Source organism: Hypomesus nipponensis, chromosome 5, assembly GCF_054491055.1.
Source record: "Hypomesus nipponensis isolate SF chromosome 5, ASM5449105v1, whole genome shotgun sequence".
Classification (NCBI taxonomy): domain Eukaryota; kingdom Metazoa; phylum Chordata; class Actinopteri; order Osmeriformes; family Osmeridae; genus Hypomesus; species Hypomesus nipponensis.
Window position 1 is genome coordinate 13,600,302 of NC_140365.1, and position 24,147 is coordinate 13,624,448.

At 38.5% G+C, this 24,147-nt stretch overlaps 1 protein-coding gene across 3 annotated transcripts; it reads right to left on the bottom strand.

The window, feature by feature from the left end:
- Nucleotides 1-9,257: 9,257 nt before the first annotated feature.
- On the bottom strand, nucleotides 9,258-23,562 carry slc37a2 (solute carrier family 37 member 2). Of its 3 annotated transcripts, none has more exons than XM_084698400.1 (18): nucleotides 22,900-23,562; nucleotides 22,173-22,254; nucleotides 21,884-21,974; nucleotides 21,660-21,738; nucleotides 21,185-21,320; nucleotides 20,528-20,604; nucleotides 19,275-19,441; nucleotides 18,688-18,725; nucleotides 18,458-18,595; nucleotides 18,101-18,191; nucleotides 17,922-17,984; nucleotides 17,221-17,306; nucleotides 16,835-16,883; nucleotides 11,970-12,043; nucleotides 11,686-11,764; nucleotides 10,218-10,315; nucleotides 10,072-10,136; nucleotides 9,258-9,660 (listed from the first exon to the last, which is right to left on the bottom strand). In XM_084698400.1, the coding sequence occupies exons 1-18, from the start codon at nucleotides 22,956-22,958 to the stop codon at nucleotides 9,645-9,647; spliced, it is 1,488 nt and encodes a 495-aa protein (XP_084554526.1). In that variant the 5' UTR covers nucleotides 22,959-23,562; the 3' UTR covers nucleotides 9,258-9,644. The 3 variants fall into 3 exon arrangements, with proteins under 3 accessions (XP_084554526.1, XP_084554525.1, XP_084554528.1); XM_084698399.1 differs by having other exon boundaries at nucleotides 18,458-18,598; nucleotides 22,900-23,561; XM_084698402.1 differs by lacking the exon at nucleotides 9,258-9,660 and having other exon boundaries at nucleotides 10,068-10,136; nucleotides 18,458-18,598.
- Nucleotides 23,563-24,147: the final 585 nt, after the last annotated feature.

Here is a 24,147-nt window from a genome sequence, read left to right on the forward strand (position 1 = left end):
GGACATCACCAGACATCAACCCCTTTCCCTAAAATATTTTCACACATCCAACCCCTTTCCCAACACATCTTCCCACATCCAACCCTTTCTCTGAACCACATCAAACACCAGTCGTTTTCCCTGGACATCATCAGACACCTACTCATAATAAGTAGTATGAGTTGTGGTGAGATTTTATAAGTCTGACAGACTTAAAGACAGGGGGGACTGAAGTGGAATAATATCACACTGTTGTAATTATGAAGATGAGTATGGATTATATGATGAAGAATGCCATTTAATTACTTTAATACGTTATACTTTATACCTATATACTTTATATCTTTATATGTTATATCTTATACTTTTATATGTTACACTATTGAAAAAGCCTGATGCAAAGTAGTTGACTGTTTAGTATTTCCCCTAAAATATAGAAGGAAAATTAAGCCCAAAGTGTTAATCTGGATGATCGTGAATCGGTGTGAGATAAGTCTATGTGAGCAACTTCCTATTATATGAAAAACTACAAGACCCAGCAGTAATGAGGCCGGAGCCCAGTGTAACTGGCCGTCAAGGTCAGAATAGGTCTACAAAAAATAGATGAATTCACTAAGCATCTGCAATCTGAATCTCTCAGAGAGAGAGATCCAATAAGAAGTTAGATGAATTGTGACAAAACAAATATTGTACCAATAATAAAACTTACAGAACTGATAAGGTTTTGATATAAAAGAGAGTGTTTGGAGAGAATTTCTTCAGTCTGGTTCTGCAGAATCACACTCACGTTTTTTGGAATCACCCTGCCTTTTTGGATTCCAATAAAACTCTTTGCATCAAACTCTGTCGGATTTCCTGTGCTGTTTAAAACTTAGAAAATGTTTGATCCAAGACTTAGAACGTTGAATTTTAACTTCCTTCAAAGTCTTCTACTCCCCCCCACAAAAAAAACTAACATCCAAACATTGTTCATGGTAATTTTTCTATTTTCTATTAGTACTTTTTGATTACCACAAGCATGTTTAAGATTTCTGATTTCAGGTAACATAACACACACATTTAGTTGTTCAACACCTGCTTACCGCAGCTTTGTGTTGTTTCTATAAATTAGAATCTCTTGTGTATGACAAACTATGTTCCATAACGCATCACTAATAATTAACCACCTGTCACATTAACATGATGCAGTATGCTCAATGCAATGGCAAATCCTCATCATAAATTCTTGGCATCTATCAACTAAACAACCCCATACACCAACACACCTCTCACAGCAATGCTTAAAAGGGTCCCTGAGGTGCAATCATGACCTTTGGGTAAATAATGACCTGTACTATGAATGGAAATAGAACCAAAGCATGTGCAAAAAACACTTAAATCCAGTGGCATGGGGCAGCATAAAAAAAATACACCGAGTGTTGGAAAAATTGAAGATGTAACACATTTATCCGGTATAAGAATATTTCTGTGTTCAGCATTCCTTGTGTGTATAGAAAGGGCTACCCCCAAATCTGAACTTTGGGTAACACGAGGCATATGTAAACAAGGTGACCTGGGCTGACCACTCTCTTACTGGAGAGGCCATAAAAGATGTCTGGCCTTATCTGTGTTGGGTGACTCATGTGGTCAAGCTTTCAGGGGTCAAAAGGCACACACACACACACACTCAAACACACACGCACGCACACACGCGCACCAGGTCTATGCAAGGAGCCAATGAAGAAGAGCCATGGAACATTTGCATGCCTTTGTCTTAACCAATGACTGTTAAGAGTGGGGCTGCTTAAATAGCTAGCTAGCACAACATGCTAGCAGACAAACTTTGTAGAACAATGGCGTGTGATGTTTTTGTCTCCTTGTGGGCCGGCCGCATGCAATAAACTTTCTTAAACTTGTTCACCGACTGACTGTGCAATGCTTGATAGATTAATATTTCTGACACAATGGTCCTTCGAGCCAGTGCAGCGAGTAGGGTGTCATATTTACTGAGACCCGTGATCTGTGACGTATCGGGAGCAGAAAGATCGGTGAAGTAAATAGACTGTAGGTTTTGCTAAGAAATGGCGCCGGGAGATCCGGGAAACAGAATCAGTTACGGCCTGACCGACCAGAACTGAGATATTTTAAATATATCTGAGTTTGGTGGTAGTTAAATACCTAACCAAATGGAAAGATTATTGCTGATTTCTGTGGGAATGCCACTGCAGTAAAACAGAGTTGGATAAAATACTCCGCTGTGAAGTAGTGAACTAAACTCACAATGAATCCTGACCTGTAAATGTATATTGGTTGAAATTGACATAATAACTGATTGTTATTGCTGATGAATTGGGAATTGTAATTTACACATGATAAAGGCATTTGACATGCCTTAGAGAGTGGAGTTCTACATAAGTGCGTTTATTGTTGCTGAGATGTTTGTTGAGTATCTGAGTTTGGTGGTAGACACGTGCCATAAACATGTGTTATTAAATCCTAGTCAAACGAACAGGACAAGGCCTGGTCGACCAGGATTTGGATGCGTGAACATAAGATAGGACTTTTCAGTGTACAATGTAGACTTTGGACTCGATTTTTGAGTTAAAGATAAATTACATGCAATTATATCTCTTGCATTTACTTAATTCAGGTCCAAGTTGTGAGATGGTGCAGGCTAATCACAGGAGTCACGTTTACTAATATATGGCGCCGGGGGTACCGAGAACAGCTTAGTAGCCTATTTTGCTAAGTTCTGTAGAAAGCCATTGAAGTAACGGACTGGTCCACAGCCCTATTGAGAAGGCTACAGGTAAAAGATATCTCCGTGCGCACGTAAAAGATGAGCCAGTCCAAGAGACTGAAGTGTATATAAGGTGAACCAGTCAGAGAGACTGAGATTGTTGTTAAGTCCAATTTTTTCTGTTGAAATTGAAATAGTACTAAGAGTTGATAGAATTGTAAATATCGAGGTTCTATGTAAATATAAATATAAGTTGTACAGTGGAAGTGTGAAATGCTTAGAAAGATGGAAACCTAAATTCGGGTTCAATGGTGAAATCAAAGTTTGAGTTCCGTTTTTTGGGTTAAAGAGTATTGTGAGAAGAATGTGTTAAATTGTCTCAAATGTGTCTCAAAGAAAGCTGACATGATTCTAGTGAATTTGCCAGTCCACTGTCTGTTGAACAAAGTCTTTTACAAATTGCTAGGATAGCTTTGGGATCTGAGAGGAAAAGATCCAAGCAGTGACTTTGTTAGCTAGTAGCTAATGGCTAATGGTGAAAACGTAGAGAAAGTGCATTTTGCCAGAGATTTTGCTCGGTCCTGAGACCGAGGAGAGTCCAGGAAGTTGAATTTGCAAATATGGCAACGACATTTGTAGCTAACAAACTTGCATACAGACTCAACAGCGATGGTGGCGGGTACAGGCTAGTAAAGGAATTGCAGCTTAACATTTGACATCAAGGATGAGTAACCGCATGACGCATGTGCAGACTAATTGAGAAATTGAGAAAAGACACGAATTTAGAGAAATAGGCAAATTTGATATTAATTTGGTTTCTTTTTAAAATATGTTACGTGATGAGTATTTTGAAATATTTGCTAACAAGGTTTTTGGTTGTTTGAGTACATTTTACATGATTTTCAGAAATTCAGAGGAAAGGTGATCCCAGAGGGTAATTCTGCATAATTATGTGAGTATTACATGTTGAAAGATGTGTTCGTTTGGATGAATTAGAAGATTGGTGGTTAACAAATGCGTGATCAACATTTGTTGTAATTCCTAGTCAAACAGGGAGTTTTTTTGAAGCCTTTCCGACCAGAAATTGTATTTATAAGCGACATATCTGTGATGTGTGTGTGATGGTATTCAATAAGAATGCAGAAATTGAACCCCTGGTTTATAAATTGGTCCAATACAATCGGAAGAGTTATATTAGAGCAAAATTAAATGAATAGAAGGTAAACGCCAACCATCTGTGTTGTTCAAAGAGAAGAAAAACTGAATTTAAAACTTGGTCCTGGCGCGCTGTTGTTTGAAAGCGCGCTGTTGCATTGAGTTCTTCGAGTAAAAAAAAACTAGTAATTGAGAAAGTAAGAAGAGTGATACATTAAACCATATACAAACTACGAAATATTTAATTAAATATTTTTATTTAGGGTTTTTGGTCCGCAAAATTGAGATTTTAAGAATTGTCCGTGCATTACGCATTCTGAGAGCATAATGGCTGGTAAATGTAGGAATATTCAAAGGAGTATTCTGTATTACATGCTTTGATAAGACTTTTGAGAAGTTTAAGAATAAGGTTTTGCTTTACAGGCTTATGTTACCCTTGTAAAATTGTGAATTTAAAGGTTTAAAAAGAAAAAGGGAGGACATTGTTTGGTTGACGTGATTACGAAGCGTAATACTGGCATGAGTGACTTAGGTCTGGGAGCAGTTTTAACTGTCCGAACATGGATTTAATGAAACAAAATTATGATAACAATATTTTAAAGCAAATTAAAATGTGGGTCAGCAAATTGGTAGAACACCAATTTTGAAATCAAAAGGCGAGATTCACTCACTAATTGCAACCTTGTGTGTCATGGGAACTTATGGGAAGTTTGTGTTCAGACAGGAAGGTTGTTTTTATTTGGCGAAGGAATGTGTTTTGTTTAAGGATCTGATTTCATTTGAAATTGTAACTTTATTATTATCTACATTTGTTTTCTAATCACGTGCACATCAAATATCCATTGACATGGAACAATTGATGCCACTTTTCCAGTTTGGATTATTTTGAAGCTGTGTTTTCACAAATGTTTTATTTTGGTTTGAGGAAATGTAAGTAAAAAAAAAAAAGAAAAAAAGCGATTAGAAAGTTACATAAAAGATTGGTTTAAAAGGATCATAAAAGGTAATGAAATGAAACAAGAGAATGTTTTGTGGTTGTGAAGAGATGGTTGGTTTAAAACACTTTGATGTTCTGAAAATTGAACTATGCATATAATTTAGGTATATGACAAAACATTTAAAATCAAAATAGTAAAATATTGGGTTTCTAAAAGTTTTGATAAAGGTATTGGATGCAATTTGGTTACAAATGAGAAAGAGAAAATAACTCAAATATACTTTTATTTGGAGGTTGATTGTAATTTGATTTTAAGTTTTATTGGATGTTTTATGAAGAGCCTGACACATTGTTTGGGATAAACAGTTAGGCTGTGAAAAGGTTGTATTAATAAATGGTATTAGTGCATAAGGAGGGTTATTATAACCTTTGTTCTGAAATAATTTGGGAAAGTTCAACAAGTCTGATAAACTGTGGTCATTATGGTTTCAGCTAATTAGCTTGTTTTGGACTGCAGCCAAAGCAAGTTATGAAGTTCTACCTATCTGACTTTTATGGAAAATAAAGTTGAAAAAATGTTTTGTTAATAGCTACATTGGGAACAGTATGTGGTCTATATTTTCATTTGAGAAGCATGCAGATTAAATTCTGGTTTGGGATAATGACAATGGTTTTTATCATATCTTTGACAAAAAGAGGTATGATTTGGTTAAACCGAGTATCTAAAATTATATAGATCTTAAACTTAACTGTTTTGAGAGAAAGAAAAGGTTTTTGGAGTGAAAGAAATGGGACTAACAGTTGATTTTGTTTAAAAGGGAACAAAAGAAACAGATTTCTAGACATAAGTAATAGGAGTTGAATATCAAATGAGGTATTGTCTTGTTATATATGTTTACTCAACAATGAAAAAATAGGGCAATGATCACCTGGAAAGATAAGAATTCTGAAGAACTTGTGTTGGTTCTACTAGAACTAGTACAAATTCCTGAATTGGTGGATCAAAACGTTAACCGATTTTATACAAAATGCTAACTAGAAAATAGATATCTTCTGCTAAATTCTGTTCCAGGTGAAGCAGTAAACCAAAGAGTGGATGAGTCAAACCAGGAGATTGGGTATTGATTACAGTTATTACAAGAAAGAACTGGTCCAGCCCAGGTGGAAGGGGCCGTATCAGGTACTACTCACCACACCCACTGCAGTCAAAATAGCAGAGGGGACGTCTTGGATACATTTGTTACACTGTAAGAAAGTAAGGGACATTGATCCAGGGACAGATTCATTACTCACCACAGTCTTGAGGCACAAGTCTGACTACAAAGGGGAGTCATTCTCTTAAAGAACGGCACGTCTCAACCTCAGTGAAGAAACCAACAGCCAACAGAGACATAGGGTGTAGACTAAATAGGCTAAAAAGATAGGAGACAGTAAGCAGGGAAAGGTAGAAAAGATGGGTGACCTATTTCCTCATCCGTAGTACTGTGACATCTGTGGTACCATATTTAGCTTACTGTTGCTAATATTCATAATAGTCTTCCCTATACTATGGTTTGAAAAGGTGCTTGCTCCTGTATGATGCCCCTAGTGGAAACAGTAGGACAGATAAAGACAACACCGCTGAGACGAGCAGAACACACTATTATTAATAACTGGATTGACTGACAGAATATTAGTGATTGGAATGGATAATGTTTGCTGCTCGCAAAAAAAAGGCAAGTCCAACTGTCTTGCATGTGCCAAAGCTAGACCTCAACTAGGCACAGTGCTATTCCAGCTGAGTGATTAAACAGATTACACAGGTTTATAATGTGTGCTTCAACATTATAACAATAGTTTTATGTTACTGAACAATGCAAGAGCATCTCATTGCTGTTCCCTATGGTTAAAAGATGCAATGTTTTAACCTCAGTGACTATCGACAAAGAAAGATAGCGATTATGAAGAATTTGTTTGCTCAACGAGAAGTGTATACTGATAACATTGATTTTTTTTCTTTTCTGGGAATGCTAAAGCACATGTGGCAGCAAAAGAGGCAGCCATACAGGTGTCTTAACATTAGGAAAGGTATAATGTGGATGAGACTGTCTTGAGAGATATGCGAGACGTGTCACCAAAATGATGGGTTGTGTAAATTCACAGGATGAACTCATGTTACTAAAGAATCTATTTCGTTATGCTATAATATTGAGCCATGAGATTAATTATGTCTCAACAGGAGGGAGTAATAACTAAAGAGTGTTTACAGCAAATGGAATTCCAAACTATCCAAGAAAACTTTAAGAAAAAACTTTTTTAGCATACCCAATTTGAGTGAGAACAAGATATGCATTAACTTTATTGAGCTAAAGAAATGTTGTAAAGATTCATAAATGGACCAACAACGAGTCAGTTGCTTTAAACTGACCTCTGTGACAATGTAATTTTAATTGCTGTGTAGTCTACTTCTTCTGAAATTTGCAGACAGGAGAGAGATGCTGTCTCAATCCAGTGAGAGGTCCCTGACCTAAGGAGACTGGATTTTGGTGACCGATTTGACACATTAAGTCCTGGGAAATGACCCAAGGTGAACGGGGTCATTCCTGGCTAGTTTCAGAGAAGATGGCATGGTAGACGTGAGTCAAGCGTGCATTTTGATGATGTCAAAATAAGGAAAACTCAGCGCTGATGTGCCTATAGTACAGTGTGTTGAGGTTGCCGTTTTGATCAACTAGACAACATTTTCTATAGAAGATTACACATACCATGCACACAATCATGGCATCAGTTTCAGCAAATTGGACCTTGATAATAATGGGGATTGTCTTGGGAATGATGTTCCGTTTTGTATGTTGAAATACATATGGACTAAATGGTGCTATGACTACGGATATAATGATTTAACTGTTTCAGGGTTAACAATGCAAATGGTAGAGATACAGAAGCAAAGTTTTAATCTTGATATAAGTTAGAAACCTGTCTGTGGAATGAAATGTAGGTACAAACACTCCTATCACGATACGTTCTACCAGTTACGTAAAGATGTTCCAGTTGATTTGTTATGTTCCAGGGCAGGAGTTTGAATCTTTTGAGAACAGTTATAGACTGTCGGAAGAGGTGATAACAATGCTGTTTCATTTATGTGACTTGATTAAGTATTACTTGAGAATTGCATTAAAGCTTAATGTTTAGTTTTTGAGAAACTTGGTTCTACTACAGAAAATTTATATTAATTTGAAAAGAAACAGAAATTGACAACGTGTAATGAGATTTCAGGATTTGTGCCAAAGTGATGTGTCTTATCATGCAGAGGTTGTAGAAGGGGTAGCAGCAGGCTGGAAAGAAATGTCTGTTGACAAAAAGTCCTGACTGCTCTGTAGGACATCACCTTCGGGGGAGGGGGAGAATCTTTTGCCATCTATAAAATGGAGATAAGTTTGACTGGGGGAGTACATCTGGAGAAAAAAATCCAAGGAAATCTGAGATGAGGTCCAACGCATCAGACGTCAAATGACCATTCTGCTGCGTGTTGACGGGTTTTACCCAATACCATGGGCTTCCGTCATGTCCAAGCATTCACATTACTCGACTATAATGCTGTATAGGCTTATGGAATATTACACATTTTAGATTTTTATGAATTATTTTGATTTTGTCTTTTTTATTTTATTGACTGTGTGTAGGCATGGTTTTGGAATAACACATTTTATTCAGGATAAACAGGAGGGATATGTTGGAAAAATTGAAGATGTAACACATTTATCCTGTATAAGAATTATTCTGTGTTCAGCATTCCTTGTGTGTATAGAGAGGCCTACCCCCAAATCTGAACTTTGGGTAACACGAGGCATATGTAAACAAAGTGGCCTGGGCTGACCACTCTCTCTTACTGGAGAGGCCATAAAAGATGTCTGGCCTTATCTGTGTTGGGTGAATCATGTGGTCAAGCTTACAGGGGTCAAAAGGTACACACACACTCAAACACGCACGCACACACGCGCACCAGGTCTATGCAAGGACCCAATGAAGAAGAGCCATGGAACATTTGCATGCCTTTGTCTTAACCAATAACTGTAAAGAGTGGGGCTGCTTAAATAGCTAGCTAGCACAACATGCTAGCAGACAAACTTGTAGCACAATGGCGTGTGATGTTTTTGTCTCCTTGTGGGCCGGCCGCAAGCAATAAACTTTCTTAAACTTGTTCACCGACTGACTGTGCAATGCTTGATAGATTAATATTTCTGACACCTAGAGTGAGTGCAGGTGTAGTCTGCATCTGATTTTGTATCAAGTTTCTTGACTGCTCATGCCGTGGCACTGAGCACCAGTGCAATCGCCCAATCTGACACACCTTGAAAGGGGGTGTTGTGCAAGAAACAGAGTTAGTGATGTGTCCCACTCCCTACCTTAAAAAAAAATTTAAGTATCCCTTCAATAAGGCATGTGAACTAAACAACATTAACAATACATAAATAAAAGTAGACGCAGTCAAATGTGTACACACAATTTAATGATAGAAGATCACAAATGTACACAAGGCCAAAGTAGAGGCATTAGTCATTAAAAAATATATATTTTTGGTTTAAAATGGTAAAAGAGCTTCATGGAAATTTCAGAAAATAATAATTATATCTCTGTCAGCCAGTCCCAGAATATTAATGTATCTTTGTCCCTCCTTTCAATTCCTTTCATCTGCTGATGATGGATTGGTTCAATTAAGGCTGAACAATGAAAGGGTCTGTGTCATGCTTAAACCTGAGGTTTTCATGCAGAACTACATTCAAGGTCTTGTTTTGCTCAACAGTATCCATTCGTCTCTTGGTCCTTTTTTCTGCATCCTTCCTCACAGATTTGGTCAGTGGGCAAGAGCTGGATTCAAATTTCTTTGTATCTGGAACACATGTTGAGAAGCGTTCCTTTAATTCCAATATTCAACTATTGTAAATAGTTGGAGTTGAATATTGCCTTTGGGCAATCCCAATGGAAACATGCAAATCTCAAGATCGATCAGAATATCGATCATGATTGATCTATTATACCAATGGGAAAAAAAACAACCTGTATTTTCACTCTAGCATTTTTCTCTTTAAAATGGGAAATGTATTGAGCAGATAGTGTGTCACGTTGCTTGTTATACCAGAGGACCTTTACGCAGGCCTAAGAGTGAGAGCTATGTATAGTTCTGCCCCATATTCTCGAGTCATAAGCTAGATGATTATCAAAGACATTTTGAATTCATTTTGTATGAATCACGGATGTATGCTGTGACGGTGCAGTGCATTCATGATTTTTATGCCCTCACCCTCGTTGCCTGGGGGTGTGTCCACACCAACCCTTGATCTCCTTGTACACCAATCTAGTCAGAAGCTGAAAACACGCAGACATCTGTGTAAGATAACTTTGCTTTCATTAGTAAAATATAGCACTGGTTAATTAATAGACACTGACCAAACATGCAAGGATGTCAGACGTGATGAGCATATAGAAGACGTTTTTCCATCCAGTTGGAGATATCACACCAGCTAACAAAGGCCCTATAGCAGCACCTAGAGGACAATCGGTGAAAAAGAACAGAGGTACATTAATGACATCTTAACTCACTTTCCATCTTGCAGGTAAACCATTGTTTTACAAAGTAAAAGCATGCACCCAAGACCGAGTCGTACAATAGCATAAGATTACAATGCTTACTGCAACACAATTTTAACTGTGAACTGTGTCTAGCTGACAATCACAAAGTTATTTTGTAGGGCTGTCCCTGACTATAATTTTCTTTGTTCGACCAAGACTGACTAAACACTTAAGAAGGGAGATTGACAACTAGACAAACATAAATGTACAAACATTTTCCCGATCTGACTCAATGTAGCTGCTGGACATTCCAGATTCAGCCGCTATAAAATAAGCTAATTACTAATATTAAGTCTCGTGTCACCAGTCCTGTTGTTACTAAATGCCAATATAATACAAAATGCCTGATTGGTTATTATGTATTATCTCTTACAATGTAGTACAAATTAAAAATATTGTTTGTTTAACATGCAAATCATCAGAGCGCGCTTATCACTGCCTGAAAACTTGCAGCATGCAAACTTATGTTGAAACCGAGTGGGGAACGGTGCAACAGAGAAAGATTTTGTTGTCTTGGCCGGAGAAGATAATGTCATTCGATTTGGATGTGATTCTTATAATAGGCATATTCATTTTTCAACCCAGCGCATTAGCATGAGCGAAGTAGGCCTAGGCCAACTTACGTTTTTCAGGTGGTAGGCTACATCATATGCAATGTCGAACTATGAAAAATAAACCGTTGTTGGCAGAGTTCGCATTCAATGTTTTTTGAGTCACACGGTACTGTAAATGTACTTTAATGAAATGCTACCATACCACAGATTTCTTTGACATTTTGACTAATAACAACGTCAAAGTAGGCTATGGCAGAGTTTGTAGTTCAGCAGCCAATTGTGCGCGGGCCGTGTGCAAAAAAACAAACCAAAACAAAGTGCAGATTAACGAAAGGGAAAACAGTGACACCTTTTCTTTTAAATTATATATTTTTGGAGTTGCGTTATTTGTCTTAAATAATATAATCTACAATTTCTGTAGAACATTTCATTAATTCAGCAATGGTGACACAAGCGGGAATCAGATCTCACCCTGCCATACGGCAGCTCGACTAAAACAATCTTAGTTGACAAAGGGCATATCGACCAGAAAATCAACTAGTCAACTGAGTGTGGACAGCCCTATTATTTTGATAACCACCATCAGAGTTTGATGAGTCTGACGAGTCTCATGAGTCTTTCTACTTGCAGGAGTGAATAAGGATAACCGCTCTGGATAAGAGCGTCTGCAAAAAAAAAAACAAAGATTAAATAACCAACCCTCCTCCACCACCCAGACATTCCTCACTTACCTATTGATCCTGTGCCGTCAATAATGGCCGTTACCGTTGACAGCGCTCTCGAGTTTCCTCTGAGGCTTTCATGTGTTCCCTGGGAGGGGAGGAAATTCCCAACAGTCAATTCAGTTCAAAGGTCCTTGTAACTTTGAAATGATCATGAGGGCACATGTAACACCCCCCCCCCCCCAGCAACCCTCCATCCCACCTGTCTGTGCAGTACGATCAAGGGTGTCTAGAACAGCTGCAGGGGTCATGTGAAAAAGGCATACAGAGATGAATGGGACAGAAGTAATTACCAGGTCAGCCGACACAGCGGTGGTGATAAGGGCATAGGGACCATTCACCAGGCCTCCACACAAGAGCAGCGTACCTGCATGAAAGGACAACATGACATAGTCCTGTGACTATTCTGCAGACAGACTTAATCTTAGTATTTAAATTTACATAACAAAATAATACAATGGGGACATGGTAATTCTTGTGTGATGAACAGTTTGTCCAAACAATGCAAGTAACAGCCTAGGGCTGTGCGTTCTGACCAAAATCTCATATCCTGATATAGATCCTTTCATATCCCAATAACAATAAGAATGGCACATTTTCTGTAAAATCAATGAATACAATTTCCACATGGAGAGGCCAAATAAAAAAGTTTTTACTCATATTAGATTTTTTGGAGAGTTCAGAATTGTTACCCAAAATGTAACCTGCGCCACCTATAAATATATTTTGGATTGTAGTAGTCCGCTATACTCTAAAATATATTTTGTACAAATTACATACTTTACAGCACAGGTTCAAGTGGCCACTGCACCTGGACCACGTTGTGGGTAGTTAGCTACATTTGCTGTTCAAAAAGTATTGTCTTTGTAGCCCTACTTGAAAAAACGACATATAGTTGTGTGCGAAAAGGGAGAACTTTGTCAACCTCCAACTTCCAACTCCTTACAGGAGCGAGTGCAAATCATTGTTGAGTTGTGACCTGTTTAAATTTTTCTACAAAACGCTAGCTAATTACTGCACAGTATGTGCCTGCTGCGAGCTGATTCAGTGACCATTGTTCTATCCAATGTTAAAATAGCGAGGTGAAATTAGTTTCATATTCGACATTCGTTTGACATTTGGAAGACGCTACTTTGCAGTATCAAGTTAGGGACCGGGTAAAAACTAAACCATACAATTTAGAAAATTCTATTTCTATGGATATAAAACCTCAAACTGTCACCAGATTATTTTAATAAATGTCTGTTCTACTTCCACACCCTTTACTTTTTCAATAGAGTTTTTAACAACATTCAAATCAATCGCTAATCTCTGAAAATAGCATGAAATCTTCACTATTCTCAATAACTTTTTCAAATTTGTGTCGAAAAATCTCAAATATACAACAGACTAATCTAATAATGTATGGGCTACTTCCACACCATGTACCTTGTCAATAAAGTTTTTTTAAATGATGATTGAAAATCGCTAATCACTGAAAATAGTATGAAATCCTTGCTAATTTTAATAATAATTTCAAAATTGATCTCAAATATAGACCAGATTGTTCTAATAATGCTTTGCCTACTTCCACACCCTTGTGCACCAGGTGCACAAACCACCTCAAATGGCTCCTTTTGGCGCAAATGATTAGCGGCTTTACTCCAAGCTCCTCATGACTGAGCACCTCACCCTATCTCTAAGGGAGACACCAGCCACCCTCCTGAGGGAAAACCATTTCAGCCACTTGTACACGCGACCAAGTTCTTTTGGTTATGGCCGAACTTTCATGACCATAGGTGAGGGTAGGAACTAAACTTGACCGGTAGATTGAAAGTTTTTCCTTCCGGCTCAATGGTGCAATAGTACGAATACTCAGACCTCCAGCTGAGGTCATGGACCGATGATGGGTTGGTCTCCTTGCGGAGACCAACCCCCACACGGAACAAACTCAACTTTGTGCCGAGGACCCTGACACAACTCTCGCTTTGGATGTACAGGGATTGGATCGCCCAAGAAGAGCAAGAATCCCCAGGCTTTGCCACTGTGGAGTTGTTTGACTACCTCAGTGACTACCTCAGAGGCTGCATTTCTCCACCGCGGCTTCAGCGATGGAGGCTTTGAACATTGCCCACTCTGGTTCGATGCCCGCAACCTCCGCAGGGATACCTGAGAAACTCAGCTGGAACCCAACTCACCACAACATGCTGATCGGTTGACAACTCCAAAACAAACAACATCAGATCCGACGGCATGATTACAAAATCAATTATCAACCTTCGGCCTAGGGTGCTCTGGTACCACGTACACTTATGAGCATCCTTATGTTCGACCATGGTGTTTGTTATAGATAATCCATGACTAGCACAGAAATACAACAACAAACACCCATTCGGGTTCAGATCAGGGAGGCTTTTCCTCCCAATCATGCCTCTCTGGGTGTCCCTGTCATTTTCCACGTACTCTTTGATGTCTCCCAGCAGCAATATGGAGTCCCCCACTGGGGCCCTAAAAAGGCAAAATACTCTGATGTTCTGTTCGGTCCACATGCACAGACAACAGTCAGAATGTTCTCCCCCACAACCCATAGGCATAGGGAGGCGACCCTCTCGTCCACCGGGGTTGCCTCCTGCCTCCTCCAACTCAAACAAATGCATCAGGTTACTGAGCATTTGTGTATACAGTTTCTATTCCCTGGAACATACTTCATTTTCTAATCTAGGGTGGCTGGTGCTGTTTTGGCGTTTAGGGCCACATCAAAAACTCTTTAGTTTGCTTAACTACTGCACCAAATCACACTTGACTGGTGGGGACTTCACCCATACTATTATTGTAACTGTTGTTTGTTGGTTTGCATTCTCTAATTATACTTTCTTGTCTCTGTTGCCCATCTAACCTCCCCTGTGGTGTGGGGGGGTTGAGCCGTCAACATCGGCCTGGTTGCTGGTGTGACAATGTTGGACCTAGTCCTCAAGTGGACTTTGGTCTCCTATGACGGACCACACAGAGTTCCTGGTCCCTTCCTGTCCATCTCCCTGGCTGTCCTCTGACGCATTTGGTGGAAAGCATATTGGTGCGAATACACGTTGGTTATGCTGTCCCAATCAAACCACAGACTAGCTCCTGGTTGACCTGCAGCTGTGTGACCATTGGTCAGAATTTAGTTTAGCACAGCTTTAATGCTGTTTTCAGAGATTAACAATTTCTTTCTCTAAAAAAAAATATTGAAAAAGTAAAGGGTGTGGAAGTAGACCAGACATTTTTGAAAAGGTTTTAAAGATTTTCGAGGATTTCATGCTATTTTCAGAGATTAGCAATTTTCTATTATTTTTCAAAAAATGTAATTGAAAAAATAAATGGTGTGGAAATAGGTCAGACATTATTAGAATAATCTGGTGTATATTTGAGATTTTTTGACAAGTTTGAAAAGGTTATTGAGATTAGCAAGGATTTCATGCTAATTTGAGATTAGCGATTGATTTGAATGTTGTTAAAAACTTTATTGAAAAAGTAAAGAATTTGGAAGTAGCCCAGATATTATTGGGATGAACTGGTGTAAATTTGAGATTTTTTGATACAAGTTTTTTTTAATTATTGAGATTAGTGGGGATTTCATGCTATTTTCAGAGATTAGCGATTTTCTATCATTCTAAAAAGTAAAGGGTGTGGAAGTAGGTCAGACATTATTAGAATAATCTGGTGTATATTTGACATTTTTTTTGACAAATTTGAAAAGGTCCCTGAGTTTATCAAGAACTTCATGCTATTTTCAGAGATTAGCAATTTTCTATCATTCTTTTAAAAACATTATTGAACAAGTAAAAGGTGAGGAAGTAGGTCAGCCACCATTAATAATAATAATCTGGTGTATATGAGATTTTTTTACACAAGTTTGAAAAAATTATTGAGATTAGCGAGGATTTCCTGCTATTTTCAGAGATTAGCAATTTTCTATATAAAATTGTGTTTTATTTAGAAAGGAAAGGCTGTGGAAGTATACCAGACATTGTTGCAATACTCTGCTGTTCATTTGAAGTTTATATTCCTAGAAATATGATAAAAGTCATAATTTTTCAAAATTGTATGGGTAGTTTTCACTCGATCCCTAATGCGACGCTGCAAAGTAGTGTCTTCCAAATGTGAGAGGAATGTCGGATATTAAACTCATTTCACCTCGGTCACCTAGCGAATTATTGTATTTTTCAGGAATAAAACCGCGGTTTATACACCGATTTTACAATTTTCTTTTGGTGGTGCAGTTAAAATTTCTAATAGGCTTATAGCTCGTTTTTATAACAAAACAACAGTAGAAATACTTTTTTTGTGACTGCTATTTAACCCGTTAAGGAGATCACGTCGCACATGTGATCGTTCAAATGCGGGTCTGACAGCGTAATGTCACATATATGCAATTTCGAACATTCCAACTGAATATTTTCATGGACAAAAAACTATGCCACAAACGCTTGACTATGGCTGCAAAATGTACTAATGAGAAGGCTAACAAGTAACACTAGCATTGCTACGAGTATTATGCCAGCTAACTTAGCCCGGAAGCGAACTAAAGCTAGCTACCTACCGTTTTGTAAAAATAACTTACGCTTTGGGGACCGTCGAAACGTTTTGGGGACCGTCGAAAATATTTAGAACTAAAGGTAAATATTATTTACCGGGCAAAAGAAAACATACACTTATACACTTACATTACGCACTTACTTTCGTTTTCGAAGTGTGTTACACAACGGCATGCTGTAAGATCGCCTATAGGCCTACTTAGTATCATTGTTCCCGTATCAATTGCGGCATATATTCCAGTAAGTTTATACTCAGATTTACAAGCCCAAAACTCCTATTCTGGTGGGGTGCGGTTTATAGAAAATGCGGTGTATTTTCCGAAAAATACGGTAAACCTCATTTTTAGATTTTTAACTTGAATATAGATTTTAGATAGATTTCACTGCGCTTCATATATTCGTAAATATTGCCATAACGAGTGGGATTTTACGATATTTGCGATTGAGCAAAATATCAAACAATATACATTTTTCTGTTGCCAAACAATATTTATCGTAATTTTGCCCAGCCCTATTACAGATTCTATGTCGTTTAGGAATTCAAATGCTACATTTGGTTTTCTGAGGCTTGATTAAGGATCATTGTGCAAAATATTTACACTTACCAATTGTGGTTCCAAGGCTGTTCTGTCCAACTTGATTATACAAAAACAACTGGAAAATGGGGGGGGGGGGGTGAAACATTAAAATATGACTAGTTTAACCTGGGGATTTTCTCACAATTTCTCAACTCCATGCTAATCCATTTGAAAACATTGGTGTTGGGAGAAAACGGAATGATATGCCTCTCTGAGACTTGAGCCAGGAAGGGAGGGGGGGGGGGGCTGAACCTCTAATGAACATTTAATTATGTTAAATATATGGACAATTCACATAAAGAGTGACTGTGTAAACCTTAGTATTTCGGTTAAAACATGACAGATGTTTTTTTATGGCATTAGAGTTTTTGGTAAAAGTGTTATAAAATAACTAAGTGTGAAGCTGCACTCACCATAGGGGCAGCCAATATTAACATGACATAACAGGTGGTGGCTCTGCCTCCAGTGTAGTCTGACACTAGCCCAGCTATGATGCCCCCTGCAAAACATACACACACACACACACACACAGACACAACAAACAGAAGCACACACAGTTTTACATACGTTCAAAAGGTGTGGATAGGTGGATACACTGGTAAAAAGTTACAATTGGTAAGACTTCAGTAAAAAAACTAAAGGTTTTGTCCCCTACAAATATGTTGTGTATTATGCCCATTGACAGTTGTTTAGCAACACAGAAAACTTGCCAGTGGAATGTACATTTCAAATTTTGGAGCGGCCCACTATTTTACAGCCAATTATGTTCCAGCACTCCTGTTCCAGTTAACCGCCTTCAGAGGGCCTTCATCCTTTGCTTATTTTGTGAAACCACTGTCAGTCAAACTCGAGCTGAATGAAAGTGCTGATGTTCAGACAAGAATTGGGAGCGCAGTTTATTTTGTTTTATAATATTACCTATTGCAGTTTAAAAAAAGAATGTTATGAAACATGTTATCAACAGTATGTTGTTTATAGAAGTCTGTTTTCAGACAGTTATGTCTGTTTTCAGACAGCATTAAGCTGTTAATTGAGAGATTTCTGATGTAATTTCATAATGTCAACTTAGATCATATCATCACAAATGTCAATCATATAAAATGGAAGATCTTACCCAAAATTCCTCCAGCATCAAATAGTGTTGACATGTCACCAGCTTTTTTGGAATCAAAATGGGCTTGAGAGAAAAATAGAACAGAAAAAGAAACGGTACATACACTAATAATTTCCGTAGATTGATGTATCATGTAAATGTTGGACATACTTTAGAATGAATTGCCATGAGTCACTTACCAACATTAGCAATGTAGAGAGGTAGCCAGTACAGGAAAGTGTAGCTAACCAGCTTAGCAAACATCAGGCATAGAGAGAACTCAACCACACCCTATGGTGTAATTACAAAACAGAAGGTTATAGGGCTTGACTGTTGCTATTCTATTCCATTATGAGTAGCAACAAAGATACAAATCATGAAAATAACCAAATGGAAAATTATTAATTGTACTTTAAGGTGCAGTAGATAAATGTAGTACAATTTAGAAAAACAAATACTGATTGATGTAAAAACGTCTGAGAACCTGCTACACATGAGATGAAACAGATACAGGTAACTTTTTATTTGAGACAGTTATGAAACTAGTATAATCTCACAGGTATCCTCAGTGCTCCACAGAAGCTGATAGCCTGCGTGTGTTCCTCCGAGGCCTCTGTGGTGGCAGAGCTCGATGAGGGGCTGCTGAAGATCTCCTCATTACTGGAATTGTGGAAGCTGGGCTCATTCTCAGTGTTCTTCTGACATACAAAAGACTGCTGGTCAGCATTCATCCTAACCAGATACGACTGTTTCAGCCAATTTGGTTGTGCTCTTGCGATAAACTTACATAGTGCTGAGGAGGACTGCAGTTGACATCTTCAGGGTCTGTGAAGGAGAAAAAACATTGACTCAAATCAATAATTTGTATTGAAAATGCAAATGAGTGGATTCTACAATTGTTTTCTTTCTGGATCTATGTTTAAATGAGACCCAAATATATTTGGGTGACAGCATAAATGTTCAAGGTAATATTATCAGGAGTCAAATCAAATAAAACTTTCCAGGAGGCAACACAATGTGCTTCACAGAGGGGGGGAAGGGGGGGGGGAATACAACACTTACGTTTGACACTCATTTTCCAGAGGGAAGCAAAAAAAACTGATCACCCATTTGGGAAAATATAGGAGAACTGTAAAATTATTCTCTGACCTCTTTTTAGATAGAAGGGAGGTGATACACACCCTTCACCTCTCACTCTTCACATAGGGTTACAACAGTTTTATAGCAGCATGCGATCTGTCTACAACCAACCCATCACATTGAGCATGACAGTCACCTATAGTCTTGTCATTTCATGGCAGTACTACATTTCAGTAGAACATTACGCAAAGCCATCCTGTTGACATGTCTTTAACAAATGAAAAGATGACTTACTCTCTACCAGGAACAAGAAGCAGAGCACTCCTGTGGAAGCCATAATGATGCCAGGAACAATGAAGGACAAGCCCCAGGCCGAGGACACAAAGAGGCCGGCGATAATGGATCCAAGAATGTTGCCCACTGAGGTGTGAGAATTCCACACGCCCATGATGAAGCCCCGTCTTGTAGACACACACAAAACAGACAAATCGTTCAAAATACTAATTTCCGCTTTCTGGTGTGTATTGCTATGATATTTTTTCCCCCTGTAATAACAGTGTTTTTCAATAAGGCATTATGTTCTTTTATTATATGGCAACGACGGTACGAGCGTTCTGATGGCTAATGGGTAGTCATGCCAGCCGCGTATTGCCCTCCTCGCCGGTAATGAGTTGCTAGGCAACACATGAAACACAGCGTGAGAAGACTTGAGAGCTAGCCACAATTAGCCTAGAGGTACCATTTATTTTCATTTACAAAATGAAAAGAAGCTAAAAATGCCATATAATAAACTACTTACTAACCTCAACCGTTCGGTCATGCAGGGAAATATCAAACCTCGGCTTTGCAGCCTCAGTTTGATATTTCCCGGCATGACCTCACTCTCGGTTAGTAAGTAGTTAATATTGCTGTTTGTCTGGGTGCTCATTCATTTTTTTGTTATTTGTGGCCATAAGGTAAAAAACGATCTGAAAATATGTTCTCTAATCATCGGGAAACTGGTGAATTTAGTAAAAAAACACATATCATACAGGGTGGGTATGGCAATTCTTCTGATGTTTAATCAATGTTTCATTCAATCATGCTATAGCTGAGAAAACACACACCCTTTTTATGTAAAACAATTTACTACAGGTGTGTGTATATTCACACACACACACACACACACACACACACACACACACACACACACACACACACACACACACACACACACACACACACACACACACACACACACACACACCAGTGGTAAAATTATATTTAGCTTTTCTTATTACTGTATATTTGAAGGGTTTCTAAAGATTGTCAAGTTATTGTTTCTATTAGTTTCTATTTTGAATCTCTGCATGTGCAAAACCGTCACACCTAATCAAAGAAGGAAACTTATCTTGTTTCACTTTCATATCATGTGACTGTGGGCCGGGTCCCAACTGAAACAACGTGCAACATAGAAAACATTTGGGTACTGATACTGTGGAGTCAGCAGAGCTGAGCCCTGTCTAGAGTAAGCATACAATGTAGGGATCTGGAACTGTAACACTCACTTCCCCTTTCCAAACCAGTTCCCAACACAGGCAACCACTGCAGGCCACCCTGTCGTCTGCACCAGTCCATTCATGGCCTGTTAAGGATGCATGGGAGAAGAGAGTCAGGGTGGGATAGTGAGAGATACTGTGTTTATTCTTTCACATATTGAGGAGGCCTACAAAAAAAAAACATCAAATATATAGTTAGACCTGTCCAGTCACAACAGAGGAATGGAACAAATGAAGGGCTAGTGATAGAAGGAATGAGAAAAATGGAGGCAAGTCAGTAAGGTAGTCAACAATAGTACTCTCACATCCTTGAGAAAGCACATAATCCCTCCGGCGCCATCATGTGATTAAAGCTGACCCCTCATGTGAGTTGTCTGCTTCAAGCTTCCATTTCTGTCTGCCTTTAAAACTAATTTTATGACAATTTCAACTCCGGTAAAAGCTCATAACTGTGAATGAGCACAGGATGAGCACATGATGACTATGTACACGATATGTTGAACTGAAGATTCTTACCAGATAACATGTAGAGATAAAATAGCCAGTGGATATGGCTTGTGTCTGTCACTAAGAACACCTAATGCACCAACCAAAGAGGCTTGTGTGAACGAGAAACATGAGGGACAGGAAGCAAATGATGTAATTCCCATCCAATGACTGGCCTACCTGGACAAAGGCATAGTACCATATGGAGTGGATATTCCAGTAGAATCCCAGACCGAACAGAGAAGTAAAGAGGCCACTAAGGATCATCCCAGTGGATAGGTAGTACCGCAAGGACAGACGCTCTCCAAAAATCCCACTGTTGAAAAAAAGACAAGCTAAATTTATATTTCTTGTGTTATGAACACCAAACATATATACACACATACATTCTCTCACCTTCCTTGTCCCTCTCTCACTCACACACTTGTTTTAGTATTCCTATGAGGACTCATTTCAGTCTCATCCAAAATAGTTTTTTTCCTAACTCTTAACACCAATCTTAACCCCAACCTCCCTTGAAATAGCTCTTGAAGATGTGAGGTCCAAGAAAATGTCCTCAATAGTTACATTTGTCCTTAGTTTACTACTATTCTTGTCCCCACAAACAAACCCACACACAACAAATGAATGTACACAAAGGTAGACATTTGCATACCTGAAAAACATGCCAAAGGCATAAGCAATCAGAAATGAGTTGTCCAAAGCTCCAAAAAGTGTCTGATAATTGTCCTTGTCTGAAGACAGAGAGGTACAAGACACATTAATAACATGTTCCACAAAATGTCTGATATCTTACAACAAAGGTTTAATCCAAGATTAGTCCTCAATTGTGCCAACTATAGTGCCAGTATGGGTGTTTTTTTTTTTAAAGGAACCCACCAAAGGGTGCCCAATCACACCATGTGGCATTGTCGGTGATGTTGAGATTTGCTGGGCGAATGACTGTCGAACAGTTCCTGTGCAACTCACTCTGTTGATGGTCAACAACCCCAAAAAACGACACATTTAGTTATGCCATCAGTCCAAACAATTGTTATATCATAAACACTATGTATCACAGAGGATTCAACAATGGCCATTAAAGACATATCAATAAAATTACTAAGTTGGTCATCTTAGGACATTGTGGGTTATGATGTAGTCATGTGTGTTTGTTGAGAAGGTATACCTTGACGATGCTGATAGGTTTGCGGGAGAGATGATAACTGGTGTAAAAGATGAAGGTGAGAAAGAGGGTGTAGTATCTGTAACTTGAGAGAGTGAGCAAGATGTATTAATTATAGGTTGACAGAAAGATTACAAGACTACAGAGACTAATTGATTTTAATGGAACCTAAAGCATACTTATACTTCATAGCCTCTGGCTCATGTGGAGAAAGCCGTACCAAGACTAGAAGCACTATCAGAGATATTTATTATTTCTGCTGCCTTACACCCAAATCAAGTTATACAGCCTGCACCTCGTACACAGGGCAGTCCTTGTATTTTCCGAGTTGCGTTTTTTGAGTGTAAATTCAGGTTTTTACCACCGAGTCTCATATACAAATAACGCATACAGTTTTGGAGTTGAGCAATCTTCGATTGCGAGTGCCAACTCATTACTTTCCATATAAGTCCTCAAATGTCTAAGAAACCATGTTATTTATAGGTGGGGGAGCTCTGTATATATCAAGACTTAAGTCTAAGATACAATATTCCTGAAATGTTACACAAATCAATCATTCAATTTACATTGAGATTCACTGGCTTCTTCCGCCACCAACTCGGTTTCAGTATGGGTATTAATAGTAGCCAGCCTTCTTGTAAGGCCTACTACTTGGCCTACGTTTAGGTAAGGTAATTCAATTCGTTTGACCAACATAACAGCACAAGATTGATAAGGAGTGGAAACTTACCAACTATCTCTTGAGAAGGACGTGACAAGGCGAATAGCTGGGGCCAAAGACGAACTCATCTTCGGTGGTCTTTTAAAACTTGATAAAAACCTTATAACTTTTACGCAAACATACCTTCAAAAGATAAATTTGCTACATGTAGGCTATTCAATTGCTATAATTCAGGATAAAACGCCATATTTAAAATCTTAAAACGAAACTCGCTAAAAAGTGAATTTAATCACCAACGGGAGCCAAATAATCAACTTGGGTAACAAGAAACAATCTTTATACGACGACAAATATTTGCACAATTAGGTAAATTATAAATGTTATTTTTTCTCTTTAAAAAGGTATTGATAAAACCTTAGAAATAGTGCTACTTCGATCAAAACTGCTTCAGTCCATTTGCTATTCCAACTACTCCCTGATGAGGGAGGATATCAGCGAACAATGCATTTCCATAGATTTCCATGCTTGATCAGGTCCAGTATGGTGATCGCGTTTTAAAGGCAGTTGCTATAAATAGTCAATGCACCGTTTTACCAAGTCACATGTACTGTAGTGCCCATGCTCATGATTGGAATAAATATAAATGTAAACGCCGCCATTCCCTAATGTTTTCCAAGCTAAACAATCTCTGTGCCAAACCTCCCTAGAACTGTATGGACATGTGACTTTCCCGTGACGTCAGGGACGTGACTGATTAGGCGCGTTCGACTTCAGTCGGCTGCAGTCGGCTGCCTTGAAGCTAAGAATGCCATTGGCTGCTTCAAGTCAGCCGGGCTGCAGGCGGCTGCAGGCGACACCGGCGCTGCATGAAGTCGAACGCACCTATTAACTCTACAACTACTGGACCTGCACATAAAGCAACACACGTACCTATTAAAATTGCATTTTAACTACCGAATAAGTTATTGAAACATGTTCCAACAAAGTGTTCTGTACATCTTTATGGTGTGTCGTTACTAGCTGAGCATGGTTCACTGACATTTGTGGCAAATTAATCTCAAATTCACATGCCTTTGAAATAAGATATATCCAAGATGGATGCTTTTATTCTCTTTTATATTAATTAATTTGAAGTTGTTTGGACAGAAACTATATCACCCACAATCCAACAAACCAATGGGAAACATGTCATCATCATAAGTAATATGAGTCAATGAGTGATATTATAGAAAATGGCAAGAATAGACAGTGGCCTGGACTATTCACCATTTCCCCATTTTTACACCTGGCATATTTATTTTTCCAATGGAGCATGTC